Source organism: Alnus glutinosa, chromosome 7 (genome assembly GCF_958979055.1).
Source record: "Alnus glutinosa chromosome 7, dhAlnGlut1.1, whole genome shotgun sequence".
Lineage (NCBI taxonomy): Eukaryota > Viridiplantae > Streptophyta > Magnoliopsida > Fagales > Betulaceae > Alnus > Alnus glutinosa.
In genome coordinates this window covers 24797778-24814220 of record NC_084892.1, presented here as the reverse complement: position 1 = coordinate 24814220, position 16443 = coordinate 24797778, and the positions used below count along the sequence as shown (strand labels likewise).

General features: G+C 37.6%; 2 protein-coding genes across 5 annotated transcripts; both read right to left on the bottom strand.

Moving 5' to 3' along the window:
• Positions 1–986: 986 nt before the first annotated feature.
• On the bottom strand, positions 987–8074 carry LOC133873034 (eukaryotic translation initiation factor 3 subunit B-like). Of its 2 annotated transcripts, XR_009901102.1 has the most exons (12): positions 7689–8074; positions 6932–7169; positions 5408–5554; positions 4366–4494; positions 4066–4194; positions 3900–3983; positions 3691–3815; positions 3373–3565; positions 2748–3280; positions 2490–2598; positions 1570–2050; positions 987–1431 (listed from the first exon to the last, which is right to left on the bottom strand). XR_009901102.1 is itself a non-coding variant. In XM_062310745.1 (11 exons), exons 1-11 carry the CDS (start codon positions 7808–7810, stop codon positions 1712–1714), a joined length of 2148 nt encoding a protein of 715 aa, XP_062166729.1. In that variant the 5' UTR covers positions 7811–8074; the 3' UTR covers positions 1542–1711. The 2 variants fall into 2 exon arrangements, 1 of the variants encoding a protein (XP_062166729.1); XM_062310745.1 differs by lacking the exon at positions 987–1431 and having other exon boundaries at positions 1542–2050.
• A 2661-nt stretch (positions 8075–10735) lies between these two features.
• LOC133874136 (scarecrow-like protein 9) lies at positions 10736–14714 on the bottom strand. Of its 3 annotated transcripts, none has more exons than XM_062311972.1 (3): positions 11854–14714; positions 11469–11719; positions 10736–11320 (listed from the first exon to the last, which is right to left on the bottom strand). In XM_062311972.1, the coding sequence occupies exon 1, from the start codon at positions 14166–14168 to the stop codon at positions 11919–11921; it is 2250 nt and encodes a 749-aa protein (XP_062167956.1). In that variant the 5' UTR covers positions 14169–14714; the 3' UTR covers positions 10736–11320; positions 11469–11719; positions 11854–11918. The 3 variants fall into 3 exon arrangements, with proteins under 3 accessions (XP_062167956.1, XP_062167958.1, XP_062167955.1); XM_062311974.1 differs by having other exon boundaries at positions 10736–11245; XM_062311971.1 differs by having other exon boundaries at positions 10736–11719.
• Between the last annotated feature and the right edge of the window lie 1729 nt (positions 14715–16443).

Sequence of the window (16443 nt, the reverse complement as noted above, 5' to 3'; positions counted from 1 at the left end):
TGTCACCGACTATAGCTCGTTCAAATCTTAAAATTTCCAGACAGTCCATGGACGACATGTCCACTTAGAGCGATGTTCATGTCACGTTTTGTACGTTACTTTCATAGCATTAAGATTCTATATAATTCTCAATAAATTTTTCTTTAGTCTTTTAAATCTTAATTATTATTTTTTAAATTAAATCATTAAGATTTTACTAACAGCAGTACTCAAATTGTGTTAACGTTGGTGTAACAATTACAACTCTAGCAAATACCTTTTTTTCGTTTTGATTTTTCAATAAAGATAATTGACGTAATATTTAAAATCAGAAGGAAGTGCAAAATTAATTTTTTATTTTATTTTTTTATAGTTGTTGACGTTGTAATATTGCACATAATGCAATATCCTAAATATTACACCTAATCCAAATTATTTTATAGCCGGTGAATACTCGAAAGTAGGGGCTCTAAGTAGAAAACCTACCAATGGTAGACATTCTTATGATTGAATGTTCGTCGCACTTGGAACATTGCAATTAGCAACGTTTGCACATAAGCATGTGATTAAATGTTGGGTAGTCGGAAGAGGAGTAGTTAAATGTATATTTTTAGCGTAATTTCTATTAACTTTTCATAATATGCAAGTTAACAAAAAACGACATTTAACATGAATAAAAAATCTTGTTTGGCAAAAGCATAACACAATTTTCACCCCCTCCTCTTACCTGTCTAGCTTCCTCTCTTCAAACAAATTTAATTTACTCCAACATCTCACATATTGGTATGTAATTGTGCTTTGAACATCTTGCTTCTCCCAGCTTAGAAAAAATTAATTCGGATCTCAGCTTTCAAAGAATTGACATGTGATATTTTGCTTGTAGCTTATTGAAAACTAGATGTGCACATTAATAGTTTCAATATAAATGGGAAATGTGGTAGGATAATGTGAATTGAGTAAAAGCGTGGTCGATCTTCGGAAGACATACAGAAATTGTTGAATGAAAATCAGCCAATAATACTGTATAGATTTGATTAGAAGATCAGAATCAAAATGTCAAATATTTTAGTCTGAAACAAGCTTCACTCATTTGCGTGATTGCATTGCAAGGACTTGATGAGGAACCCGTATCAATCACGCATGAATATTTACATCTATGAATATGAAAAGGATTTTGGAGACTGGGAAGCGGCCAGGAAGAGTATGATATAAAAGTTTTTTCTCGAACAATATCGTCTCTTTCAATGGAATTGAGTGCTAGCCTTGGGCCTTAATGAGACATAATCTTATTGTGACCATTTTGCCAAGAGGATAATGTCATGCCCAGGACTTTTCAGCGGACCGGTTTTTATCCGCTATCCACCCGGACAGGTTACCGGCAGATATCTAGCCCCAACCCTAGGCGGACGGATATCCAGATCCATGGATATCTAGGCGGAAGGAATTTTTCTTCTGCAAAATATACCCAGTGTTCTCAGCCGTTTTTGTAAATTAGTGTACACAGATCAAAACTACAAAACTAGTCAATGATAATAATATTAAACTAAAAAAAAAATATCAGATGGAGAAGCATAGCAATTAGCAGCTCACCACAAGACGAAAAATATATATATACAGGGATCTAATGCTTGTCCAAACGTCAAAAATATCAGTTCAAAATCTCTTTTCAAATGGAAGAGCGCTGTCTTGCTTGTGCTTTAAATAGAAGGATCTAAACGCTCCAAAAGATTTATTACTCCTCAAAAGAAATGACCTCCTCTGTAACATCTAGTATCTCCTCAACTTCGACTTCTTTAGCCTCGTACTCCTCCTCCTCTTCATCGCTCACTTCTCCATCCCTGAGTTTCTGCCTCTCCAGCTTTTCATCTTCATGCAGCTGCTTCCACTCATTCATCCACTTCTCCCATTCATCCTTCAGCATCCTCCGCTTCTCGCGGTCCTGCTCGCTCAATAGCAATGAGACGTCCTGGTCCTCCGCCTCATACTTTTTAGTGTACTTCTTCAAGTTCTTTGCAATTTCTTCCTCTTTCTCAGGACTCAAGAATGGTGGCGGCCTTGGGCGCCACAAAAACTGTCGCAAACAATAAGAAAACGAGAAATCAGCAGATAATCTGATATCAAATAGCAAGAGCAGAGAGATTAATACAACACCCATTTAACAGACAATTGAGTGTTCATACAAATATGGAGTCTTCTTCCAAATTTTGCTCTTTGATACCACGAGCACAATATCTACATTTTCTTTTAAAAGATAAGGATGGAATGTGTGAGCAAGAGTCTCCTTTTACCCATATTAATCTACTGAATCACTTGGAATTTTTTTTGCCAAATCATTTATTTTACTTCTAAAAAATAAAAAATAAAAAAATCACTTGGAATTTAGAAAGAGTCCCCATGAATTGTTTTTTACTCTGTTATCTCTTCATGCAAAACAATAATAATCTACTGAATCACTTAAAATTTAGAAAGACCATTATATGCAAAAATAGGTGAGGTGTTGCCCCATTTACCTGAAAGAAATGATCCTTCAGAATCCTATAAAGTAGCTTGCCATTGAAGGACCATATGTTGAAACCATTTTCCATCTCATGAACTGAAGTCACTACGGTTGCAACATACCTATATATCCAAAAACGTCACATATCACAAGCAAGAAAAAAAGGCAAAGAAACAAATATAGTAGTTGTGCATCTCGATTTGATTTAAACAAGGCCCAGCACTTAAATCACCCCTTATTTTGACAATGCCAAAAAGAATCTCAAAATTACCTTCCGGTGGGATCCCAATCAATATCTGTCGCCATAAAATGCTCAGCTGTTGCCATGGTTTCAAGTTCATCAACATTGTAAAATTCCAACTGTCCGTTGAAACCCTTTAATCCTGCAAGTATTATGTAACGGCCAGCAGGTGACCAGAAAAGGGCATTTGCCTGCTTTCCTTTCAGAGTGGTAAGCTTTTTAACCTTGTCTGTATTGTTGGCAGAACGCATGGAGTAAAAACTTATATCAGGTCTTGGGTTATCACCATGGATAACTGCAAACCTGTGGCCTTTTGGCTCCCAAGCGAAGGCAATGATCTTATCATTTTTATTCTCAAGCTCAAAAACCTCAATAGGAATATCCCTTTCTCTTATGCGGAAAAGCTCAAAGCCTGTGTATGTGCTTTTTTTAGTTTTTGTATATCGATCAACCTTAACCGCCAGATAATCCCCATTGCTTTGCCAGTACATTTTGCAATCACTAACACTGAAAAGGTTTTTCTGCCTTAACTCATCTTTACTTGGTATTTGCATAAGACTCACCTGATATACAGTTTGAATGCAGAACATCAATTTACCTTAATTAATAAATGAAAAAAAAAAAAAGCATCTTCATAATCAACAACAATGCTCACCCTAGCAGGATGGTCCCCCAGTTCAGGAACAAAGATTGCAAGAATCGGATCAGTTGGTGACCAACAGAAATCCACAACATTTTCAATCTTCAAGGATTTCTTGTCAATTAGTGAAAAGGTCTCTGTTTCATAGACAGAAATAATGTTTTTCCCAATTCTGGCAAAATATCTGTCCTCTTTTCCACCAGCCCATCTGATTAAAAAAAAACTCTTAATCTCCCATTAGACTAATGGGTGATTCTGAAAATAGTAATGCAGTCGCAAAAAGCGGAAAGACTTATTAGCAGGTTTATGTAGATTGAAAAACAGAAAACTAACCTGAAGACAGGCCACGACACCCCTGTAACACCGCCAGTTCCTCCAATAGCAAAATCATCAGCACTTCCCTTGAAATCTCTCGTAACCTTTCCAGTTCTTACATCATAAATATTTATGACAACCCTCTGAAACATAAATTTACATTATCAACGGTCCCAAACCCAATGAATTTACAGTGACTTAATGGACGACAGAATAGAAAAACTCACATTCGCATCACGGGGATTACTCGGTTCATGGCTGCTGTAGGTAACTAAATACCTCTCACCAGGGGAAAAATCAATTAGTTTCACCTGAAGTTAAAATCAAAAAGGCTAAACAACAGGGGAAAAGAGAACACAACGTGAAATCAAAAGCTAGAAACCAAATTTCTACCTGAGCATGCGCATAACGCATAAGGCGATTAAAAGTACTGTCACCTCCCCAAACAGCAGCACCTTGCCTGTGAACTGTCGCCAAGTAAGTTCCCAGTGGAGACCACTGCACAAAACTTTCAGTCCAGAACTGCAAAGGGAAACAGGTAGGACCATTCATCAAAGTGGTAATTACTATATAAAAACTACTTTTTCTGGCAAGACTAGAAGTATCTTATTATAAATTGACAAAATCGTTAACTTCAATTAATGATGTTGTAGCAGTGATAGTAACAGGACATTAAATAGAACTCCTACTCACAGCACGCTTATAAACAGGCTCAGGCTTTAGATGCCTCGCATCATTCCATAAAACCTCAGTATCCGAACCAGCACGAATGACAAACTGATCACGAGCTTTCTCATCAGTCAGCCATTGTTGAAGATTTTCCTGCAATAACATGACGGTGTAAAACATAGTTGATATTTAAAAAACACAACAGATAGAACAGATAGAGAGATGGAATCTGTTTGTGGGAAATTAGAGACAATAAAAAACCATCTACTTGGTCAACATTGGAGAAACCTAAAAACCCACTTAAATCAAACAAGGTGGTTACTTTGCAGCAAGATAATTTATATTAAAATTGGCAAAGAAGGCACCTTTTTTACAAATTACAAAGAAGGCACCTTTATGCATATTTAGATTATTTCTAATGCATATATGATTTTAGTTATATTAGTCTCAGAAATATGAGCTACAAACAAAATGCTACATATTTAAAAGAAAAGGATTTTTTAAGACCATTGACCAATGTGTAAAACACTTTTTCTTTCGCTATGGAAGAAAAAAATTACATGACACAAAAAGAAAAAAGTATATTATTTACAAACATATTCTTGCACTGCATCAAAATACTGATTTGATGGCACTTTGAATCCACAATTAGTTTTGGCATGATGCATGGTAAGGACCAAGAAAGATGGGATCAAAAAATTTCAAAAGAATTCAAATTTAAGGGTAATATGGAAAGTTAATAGATAAATGTTTTTGTTTTTTAAAAATATCATTTATTCTACGACAGCTCATAAGGAACACACCCTATCTATTTGGGGACACAGAAAAAAGTAATATTTGTAATTGAAAACTTTCATCAGAGATATTTCAAAAGACACCAAATGGTAAAGAGCAAGAAGGAGCATTGTATCACCTCATATAAGTACAGCAAAAAACAGTGAATGTAAGCATAGCTTTCGAGGATAGGTAAATTACTTAGTGACTAGTATGCAGCTCATAATGCAATTTGATGTGGATTTTAAGATCAATGACAAAATACATGAAAAAAATTGATGGAAGCAATTACCCCTGGAGTATATGGCTTAGATTCAGGAGGGGCCCACTCATCTGGAACTTTCATGAACGTATCAAAGTCATCGAACATGTTCAACGCAAAAATGTGAGACCTGTCCAGCTTGTATCCATTTGTCTTCTCCCTAGCGAGCTCAGCTTCCTACAATAGGGACATAAAGGAACCAGATCTAATGAAAATGCATTAAACCACACCACTACAAAACAGCATTAATACTCACAATTAGGGGTGGCAATTCGTGTTCATGTGTTGGGTTCAGGTTCAGGTCGTGTGGAGACATGGGTATAGGACTATATAGGCCAACCTAACCCAACTTATTTAATTAAACTTTGTATTGAGTTTGAGTCAGGCTCGCGGGTAATGTCAAAAATTACATGTCAATATGTCGCATGTCGGGTTTGGGTTATGTCAAAGCATGTATACAAGACTTTATAGGTCAATCATAACCCGACCCATTTAATTAAACGAGCCAGACTCTTCAACCCTAATCTTTTAATTTCCTGTTGGGTTCGTATCGAGTTCGTGGGTCGTTTATATTGCCAACCCTACCCACAACTAGTGTTTGGAAATGTTTGCCCAACGAGCTACAGAAACTAGATACAAGCAGATGAACAGAAACTTTTAATGACAATCCAACTGTGTATATTATTATCCAAAGGTTATCACCACGTGGCCCATTCTTCAATCAAGCCTTGTCCATCCACATGAGATTGTATAAGCAATTTTTAGAACTCAGGAAGCAAATGCCACAGCATTCAACAAACAAAAATCTTAAAACCAAAAAGGCAAATTCCTAACATGTCTACAGCTTTCAAATATGAAAAAGAAAATACAATGCAATGTAAAAGAAACGTAAAACATTTTTCATGAAGTATATGGGCAGTTGATTTCCATCCATAAAGAATCAATCAGACTCGAATCAGATATTCTAAAACCCAATAAATTTAAATATAATGGATAGATGATTCATCTTTTATACCCACCAATTCCTGGTCCAAGGTGGATTGTTCAACGCTCTTTAACATGGAAAACTTCTAATAACTATATGACTAAAAAGAATTCGTTATATAAACTTTTGTTTTATTTGAATCTATTTCTAATAAGCTCCCAAATAAGCGAGCCTTTGGTAAGAGTGGATGGACACATCTAGTAGTTTAACTCAGACTTCTAAGGAACTCTTGACAGGTAAAAGTTTAACCCAATATTAACCAAAGAACTGATCATGCTAGCGAAGCCCACGTTCAAAATCCTACCCCAGGTTCAATGTACTCAACCCAAGCTCAGCTACGGTTGGACCAGTTGACTGATCAACATAGATTTTAAGTAAAACGATGTTTCTTCAGTATCTTGTGCGCTTCTAAATCCATTTATCACTTCTTCAATAGGAGGCAACTGAATATTCCAGTGTCTTAAATATGAAAGTAAAAATATTTGAAGATCTCTAAACAAATGAAGAGTACGTTTTTGCTAAAACCTACGAATGACTGGAGAGAGGGAGAGAGGGAGCAAGAGAATTACCAGAGGAGTATTAAACTCAATGAAACAGTAGCCCATTGTTTTCTGGGTCTCAGGATCAATAGGCATCCACAGCCCATCGTCCTTAATCAGACCAATCTGACTGTAGATTTTACGAATAACACCTTCTAGCTTTTCAAACTTCTCCCGAGGCACAGCAGGCAAATTGTCAACAATGACAACATTGCCAAACCCAGAGTCTAACTCAACATTATCCCCTTGATGTAGATCTTCATCATCACTACAAAATCACAAACGAAGAATCAGACCACGACATAATACAGTGAAAAATCCAAACTAAAACTAACCCCCATGTAATGGCTAAAAATAAATTGTGGTAAACGTTAATTGAAAATCTAGGCTTTTTACATCTTTAGTCATTCCAATCAGAAAATCAAATAAATCCGTATGGTGGAGCACTTTTTTCCTATGTATTTTATTGGACTAACAGTTGTAATCAGCTAAATTCAAAAATAAAATATCCTATTTTTCTGCTTTCTCAAATAACAAAGTCCATAGTTTTGATACAGCCCAAATATGCTTTTTCGAAAAATTAAAATACGACGCTGCAACCATAAGTATGTATATACAGCTACATATGCGAAATTCTAAATAAATACATTGCATATAAACGTAAAGTTAAAATTTTTCTCTCAAACATGTCAATTTTCAATACTCAGTCATAAATTCTATCCACGTTTTCTCGGGAACCAATCAGAAGGCGAAAAACTAAGTCTTTTCTGGGTTTTGAATTCTTGACCTTAGTATGCCAAAATCTTGGCCCGGTGGGAGGCGAATGTCGTCAAGGTTTACACTGGCGAGATCGATGCCGAGCCGATCCGCCGTTTCCTGTACGTCGTTCATAACCATCAGGTCCGCCATGGTTCTTTCCTCGGATTTCAAGCTCCCTAAAGAGACTGGTGCAGCCGCGATTCTGAAGCAAGCCCAAACAAACAAACAAAAAAACACAATGGTATTATTCCACCGAAAAATTCCTTATTGCACTTGCTGTACACTGAGCCAATACAGCCCTTGATTCAGTAAACCAATGTTACGCGCGAGGAGAGTACACTTGTTGGAACAGTGAACGTGGGGGAAAGCAATTAGGGTTTCCAGGGGAAGGGAATGAAATGGGTCACCGGTTGTATTGGGTTGAGTCATGTGTGGGTCGTGTCTTAGTTAATGGGTCAGTTGTGGGCTAGTTTTTGGGCCACGACAGAGTTGGTTAAACTAGCAGTTATTTGGGTCAGTTATTTAAAGCCCATTTGATTTATTTAAAATGCACTTTTGTATATAAATACATCCCTACAAACATTTAAGCCCATAATAAGTGGTATTAGAGCTGCGATCCTGCAACTAGGCTGAAGGTACTCGTATTGCACAACTAGCAGAAGCAGTGCATTCTTAAAGGGAAAACTGCCAACTTGAAGGAGGTGTATGAAAGGCATAAGTATTATTGGAACTTGGAAGCAATCTTGCATCCAGCTATGATAATATAATGCAAAATCTTAGTGGGATTCAATACAATGAGGAAATTATGAGGGACAACAGCAAAAACAAAAATCCTCTTTTTGAAGGAAATGGGGGAATTCAAGTTAGGTCTCTTATGTTGGAATTTCCCTAGTTTGATGGGTTTAATCCTACTAGTTGGATTCTTAGGGCTCAACATTTTTTTTCCCTTACTACCAAACCCCTGAAAAACCGTAAGGTGTCAATTGCTTCATTTCATATGGAAGTAAAATGCCTTTACTTGATATTATTAGTTGATGGATTAGAGACTGTGAGTAATTGGGAAGACTTTGTAGCTGCCCTCAAAGTGAGGTTTCACCCTCTGCAGTTGATGACCCTGCAGGAGCATTTATCAAGCTCAAACAAACATCCATAGTAGAAGACTACCAAACTTGTTTGAGATCACTGAGCTAAGTGAGTAGTTTAGAGTGAGTACTTTCCTTGGTGGACATGCTTGAGAGATGGATCAGGATTTACAATAATTATCTCCCTCATGTGAGAGAGTTTACATGGGACCCATATGTGCGAGTAGGTGGTCGGGTAGCCCAAGTTTTGTTTGTAGAGTGAGTCTCATCCGAACTCTCTCACAATGTGTTATTTAAATTTCTTGAAGACCTCAATTCATAAAAGTTAAGGAAGTGTCTAGATAGGGGCGGAACCACCCATGCCTTTGATGAGGGATTTGGACCCCCACAAAATTTTAAAAACGTCGCAAAAATTTGCAAAATTCTTCTAAATTTTATGGAAATGATTTTTATCTTTAATTAATTAATTTCTTTTTTAATTTTTATTTTGTCCCCTCTCTAAATTTATAGTTTAAAAACTCTCAATTTTGTGTATCAAACTTTCAATGTTTGTAATCTCACCCCTCATGTTGGGCTTTGGAGTTAAATCAAACAATCAAAGGGTAAGATGACCTTTATACCCCTGTCAACTTTATAAAATTACAGAATTTACTCTTTAATTACAATTAATTTTTTTTATATATATATATATAAAATGAGGGTATTTTGGGAATGTCTCATCCCTCTGTTAGAATTTAACGGAAAATCCTAACATTGAGGTGAGATTGCAAATTTTTTAATGTTTAAAACAATAAATTGATAATTTTTAAACTTTGGGACAGAGGAAATTGTAAAAGTGATGAAAATTTAAGAGAGTTAAGTTATGTTTTTGTTTTTTTTTCTTTTCTTTTTCAAAAAAAAAAAAAAGAAAGAAAAAAGAAAACTAGTAAAAGACTGTGCAAGTGGTCTCTTCTTTCTTAACTTTCTTGTTTTGATAAACTTCTTTTGACTTACATCCCTGAATCTTGTATAAGTTGAAGCCACACCTTCAAACTTTCTAGCGCATTGAATCCATAATTTTAATACTCCAGATACGGTGATATATATATATATATAAGTGCTGCAGAGTATCAACAAAAGAAATGGTGGTTGTTATTAGGATCAACACCAGAAGATACGGCATGTCAGCAAAAAAGAATTGAGTTGAGGGACAAGAACAAAAGCAACAATGGCGTAGAGTCATGACCCATGATCAACGAATTATTTTTTCTTGTTTATTTTTTAATCTGACCTGAAAACATAGAATTTGCTATAAAAGAATCTTATAACAAGGTGGAGAGAGAGAGAGAGAGTAGTTAGAGTCTGCTTGGGTTTGCAATTTAAAAAAATAATTTTAAAAAACGCAATTAAGCGTTTGATAAAATTACAGTTTGACCTTTAAAATTATAGGATAGCCTTTAAAATTCTGAAAAACACTCATTGCCTGCAATTTGAAAAATCAGTTTTCTACGTTATCAATTCGCAATTTTTTAAAAACACATTCCAAACAATTTATTTTCTGCGATTTGGTTTAAAATCGTACTTTTTGTCTACAAAATCAAAATGGCTAGTTGGAAATAGCACGTTGGCATTGTAAGATAAAAAAGTGTTATTTAACATTACTCTTTTTTTAAATAAGAATAATGTCATATATCGCACCATTATTCCTCAAACTCTTAAATCAACCATTTTTAAGGGGTACACTTCAAAGGGAACAAATATTTGCCTATAAAATATATTCCACAACATCATGCAGCACATTATTCCGCTGCTCCTTTTAATTAATATATATCTCATACCCCACATTTTCACAACTTATGTAACCTCCCATTGGTAAAGGCTCCAGCTTATTCTCTCACATTATGTACATGTTTCGAGTCAGGAAATGAATTCCGCAATGAAAGATGTTGCTGGATGTAACACGTTTTTCTGTATTATTGACACCCAACAATTCTTCAAAAACACACACACACACAGAGAGAATACCCCAACCATTTCATTAACAAGACTCGGTTTTCCCGTGAGCCCAAGCAACAAATTTATAGACAACAGAGATTCAGAGAATGACAAATACTTAGAAATCTTCGACATAACTGCAGCAAGACAGCAAAGGAATCATGGGTTTTCTTCGTCCAAGAAGACAAACACAGTGAACGTTTAAAATTGAAATTGGTGACTTCTCTTAAGCGTGCTGCCACATGTACCGATCACTAAACCCTTCTTAAAGAAAGGAGAGTTGGGTTTGTGAATCAAGTGAATGTCGGAATACTACACGAACTTACATTTACAAAATATTTCTATGATCAATCTTTTACATTATTATTAACCTGTTGCACAGTCTGATGCTGCGACCAGTAGACCCTCTCCAAAAGCTCTCGAGGAACAAACAGGCTCTCCCCTCCTCTGCTGAGGGGAGATTCTTGCCGTTTGCCAGTTGAAATATCAGCAAGAGAGGGAACTATATTGAGTTTTGCTTTCACCACAACTGCCCAAATTCAACAATGGAGGATCTGAGAATACATAAGATGTTCCCGGTTGAGGCCTCAAAGAAGCCGAATGCCTGAGAATGGAACATACTGACACAGTTCTCTAAGGTGACAAGATAGGCTCATCAATTCCAAACTCGGAGAATGTAAAAAATGAGCACCAAAGGAAATGCCGCAACTAAAAAATGATCCTATTAAAGGTGGCGCATCCAACATTGTTACCTGGATAACCCTTGAGGTGTGCCAGTGCCACTAGATAACAAAGAAGAGTCTTCAGAGGACGCAGGTGGGTTGATTTGTGCATGTCTGCTCCAATATAAAACCCAAACTTATGACGCTTCTGATCTTGAGAAATCCCAGTCTGAAGTAGAGTTTTGCTGTCATCTCTGACCTTCTTTCCCTGAAGCAGGATTGAGGATTCCAACATGCAGTCCATCTCCAAGTAAAACAGTCACTGCTTCAATAACTGTCCTCTATGGAAAAATTAAATACCAGATATCTCAGACACAACCAAATAGGCACATGAAACAAGGAGCAGATTAGCCACAGACGAGAGCAACTGCATAAGAGATTGATAAAACAAAATAGAAACAAGGAGAAGCATTACCTTGGGTCCTCAATCATCGCTAATCAAATGCCAAGGAGATGAGAGACAGACGCCTGACAAGTTTGCTAAGCAGGTTTCCAACAAGAAAGGGCATAGATGATCCGCCCCTTCCATCCTTGCAACAGCCACCGGCTATCTTCATCAATTACGAAATCCTTGTGGTAGCTCGACCTCACCTTATCCACTGCCTTCTTCACAATGTCCCGGTCCATAGGCAGCTGGGCAAACCCAGCTCTTAGGTTTCGGAATTGCCACTGTTTGTATGTCTCCGGCCTCTCCATTCTCTCCCAGCCTTCACAAGCTATAACATTCAAAGCCTCCCTGCCAAAGATCTCTTTCTCAATAACCATCCTCTCCCGATCTTCACGAGGTACAAGTGTTTCAAGCATATCAAACAGTGCAGAATAGTGGAACAATGCCTCTCGGAACCGGGTAACAAAGAAGGGGGCATTGAAGGAGCCATTAACAATCCCATGGATGAAAATATCAGGATTGATCTTCCTTATCAAATTGAGGACAATATCTCTTGAACTCCTAACAGAGACAGATTCATCATGCAAGTTCTTACCTCGATACAAACAGTTAACAACAAGGAACTCATCCTTCTCAATTTTAAGTTCCTCAACTTGAATGGTTTCCCATTTTTTTGCAATGGGGTAGTACTCAAATGGCACATGGAAACTCTCAGCATAATTTGCTAAGCGACGTCCTGTTTCCTCAACTCGCTCTGCTGGCCGAAAGCCAGGTTGGGGACATTCTATTCCAGTAATTCGAAGCTTTGGGGGACCACCAGGTCTCAATGAGAGCTTCTGAATAAAGGTGGGCCATTGGAAACCATAACGGATACCAAAGTCTATGACATGGATCCTTGTGGCCTTCGCTGCTGCACTCATTATCATCCTGTTTGAAGCAAAATTAGACATCTTCCTAAACGGGCATGCAGCAAGGTATAAATGGTAAGCTCTCAAGATGTCGGCAGCAGATCTTCTTTTACTAACAAGGCCTTTATAGATCTGGCTACCAGTACCAGCCATGCGTGCCTCAAGCCCATCAGCAAAACAATATGCTAGTCTCTGATTTCCATCCCCAAAAAGAGAAGAGTGCTGCCTGATTTGCTTTAGCAATTCATTTGCACTCCTCTGATCATCAGCTGCAACAGCTTGGGCACATTGAATTAGGAGAGTTCTCAAATCCACCACCTCCTTATTTCCACTTTGTTTCTTACCACGTCCCCTTCCACCATTAGATCCTTTTGATTTCCCATTCTGTGACACAGTTTTGCCTACCCCATTCTTCAGTACAGTTCTGCTTGTTTCATTTGGCAAGGCCTCACGAAGATTAGACACATGGTCCCTACCTTCTGCATTATTAATAAGCAACACTTTATCAAACATCTCAGACCGCAGAGTGGATTCGATATATACAGCAGCTTGCTTGCTCCTCCTCTCATCATCTTTATCTCCATCCTCCTCATAACAATGCCTCTTTCCCCTAGACCCATTAGTTGAGTACTCCCCCTCTTCCTTTTTCTCCATCTTGACTGCCAGCTCGCTATTTCCTGTCTTTGGCTCCCGATAAAACAACCCATTTGCTTCCAAATTAAAAAACAACTCACTTCCACGAGGAAGAAACATCGTAGCCTCCTCAGCCCCCTTCCTGAATTGCCAAACAGATTGATTCTCACTATTTAAATCCGGCACCTGAAGACTACTACTGGGAGAGTCTACTAAACCATCCACACTGCTAATCACACTATTTGAAGAGCCATAAGATGACTGAGAAATGCTATAAAGAGGAAGACTTTGTAATTGGGGGGTATAACTATAATCTCTTTGATTTTGAATCAAGTTATTATCACCAAAAAAGCTACTACTTACATGGTGAATATCATCTGGGCTCTCACCATTTCCATCAATATAATTCGTGCTATGTACCGGGGAAGGGGGGTACTTTTTCCCAAGCAAATCATAGAAGGATTTCTCAGCAGCTTCAAGTTCCAAAGAATCTTGAAGCATGCAAGTCTTATCCTCCATGTCTTCTTCCATAAGAATCTGACTAATATACCCTAAAACAGTATCAGAGAAGTCACAGTCCTCCGGGTAATCATTCCCGTGGGCCTCACTCGAGCTCAATGCTATATGACTCGGTGTCTGATCCGGTTGAAGGTAATGAGATTCCCTAAAATTGTGGTCTAGAAAGGCATTCTCGAATCTGGGTCCGGCAACAAGGTTTTGATTCGAAAGAACCGAAAAAGATTGATTTCCCAATTGTATTCCATTAGTGGGATCCAAAAACCCCCTAAGACGCGAATCCATCGTCAATTTTCAATACTCTAAAACATGTCAATTTTCAATACTAAGTCATAAATTCTAGCCACGTTTTCTCTTGAACCAATCAGAAGGCGAAAAACTAGGTCTTTTCTGGGTTTTGAATTCTTTACCTTAGTATGCCAAGATCGATGCCAAGCCGATCCGCCATGGTTCTTTCCTCGGATTTCAGGCTCTCTACAGAGACTGGTGCAGCCGCGATTCTGAAGCAAGTCCAACCAAAGAAAAGAAAAAGAAAAAGAAAAAAAAAAAAACACAATGGTATTATTCCACCGAAAAATTCCTTATTGCACTTGCTGTACACTGAGTCAATTTTAGGATGCAGCCCACCAATTAGCAATCCACCGCTCCACCAAGATGTGATTCAAGTATGGAGAATCATAACCTCACTGACCCACCACAGCCCTTGATTCAATAAACCAATGTTACGCGCGAGTAGAGGAGAGGAGAGGAGAGGAGAGGAGACTTGGTGGAACAGTGAACGTTGGGGAAAGCAAATTAGGGTTTCCACTTTCCAGGGGGAGGGAATGAAGTGTGGGTCGCAGGTTGTCTTGGGTTGAGTCATGTGTGGGGTCGGGTCAGAACTCCTGGACGCCACGTGTCCAACCAAGAACGAAGTTTTGTCTCATGTGTCAGTGTGACGGCCCCATTTGTCACTCTCCCTTTCACTTTTTTGATATGGTGAATTACCTAAACACCCTTCACACAGGTCATCTCGGCGGTGGGCCTTGGGTGTGACTTTTTCTTCTTTCTTTTTGTTCTGATTTTCGTGTTGGGGTCAGCACAGCAGCACAGGTAATGCCCTCTGGCATATCCGAAAGCACAAAGGGACGAGAAAGTGACGACGAATGAGAGTATAGCAGTGCTTTGCACGTTTGGATGCGTGCCTGTCGTAGGTTGACTCCTCGGTCTTTGTGGACTCGAGCCGCACCCTGACCAATGGTTAAACGGATCGAATTTGGAGTAATTGGTTGTCTAAATTATTATTGAAAAATGTTAGAGTATCTTCTTATATTTTTTTAGTATTCTCTTGAAATTGTATAAATGTAATTAAAAAATTATATCTATGTCATTTTAGGAGAACACCAGAAGATGTTCTAACATTCATCAATTATTAATAATTTAAACAATAAATATATATATATAAATAAAAATAAAATAAAAAATAAAGTCCTTATAAGGTTTACTTAACCAAATAAATAAGTAAACGATCTAAAATTTACTTGGATAGATAAGCCTATATTGACCCTCTCACATTTGTTATTGGAATGGGATTTATATCATGGTTGAGCGGCAAAGACTATTAATTAATTTCATTATTTTAGCATTTTAAACTAATAAAAAAATATAAATTTAAGAATAATATTAAAAATCACAATTTTATCTTATCGCTATCTCATCCTACTCACTTGACAGTGCTAGTCCATCTTTGAGTGTTTATTTTTCTGTTTTTATGAATAAAATCTATATAGAAACCAAACTCATCAAAAAAATACAAAGTCACTCCAATTAAGACAGGATTCACTTCCCAAAACAAGGAAAACAACTCACTGCAAACTGAGCAGGAACTAACTGCATATATGCAAAACACACAAAACACCAGAGAACAGACATTACATTATATACAGAATAGACAACAGCAACCAACACACTAACTCGTACATATTCCAATTCTGCAGCAACTTGGAATTATGTCTTAAGCAACTCCTTTAGCTAACACCTTAGCTCGAACTTCCCATTTCACATGTGCCACAATCGACTCCTCAGACCTAGGAGAATTACTATGGAGCAAATCATTACGATGTTGCCTAAGTGATAAACATAGCTGCCAAACGGAGTTTACACAAACTAGTAGCTAAGCTTTTACCCTTCAATTCAGAGGAACACCAAGCCGAGACTTCCTCCCAATCTAATTTCGGGGTCAGCTATCAAACAAGCTTCCATTACAGACCTTCGTATCCGACGATTGAAGCTGCATTAAAAGAACAAGTGATCCCTGCTTTCTTGTCTAGCATGACAGGACGGGCATTCTAAGCTACCACTAATACCCCGACTACACAACTTGTCTCGAGTAAGTAGAGCATCCTTAGAAGTTAACCACAAAAGAAAGGCATGCCGGGGAATAGCAAGACTAAACACAACCACTTTCCACCAAGACACATAGGGTTGTTTAATTCTTAATCCTTCCCAAGAATCAACACAATTGTAGATACCTTTCTTAGAATTCCAAATAGGGACATCAACTCCCCCATCAATACCCAAC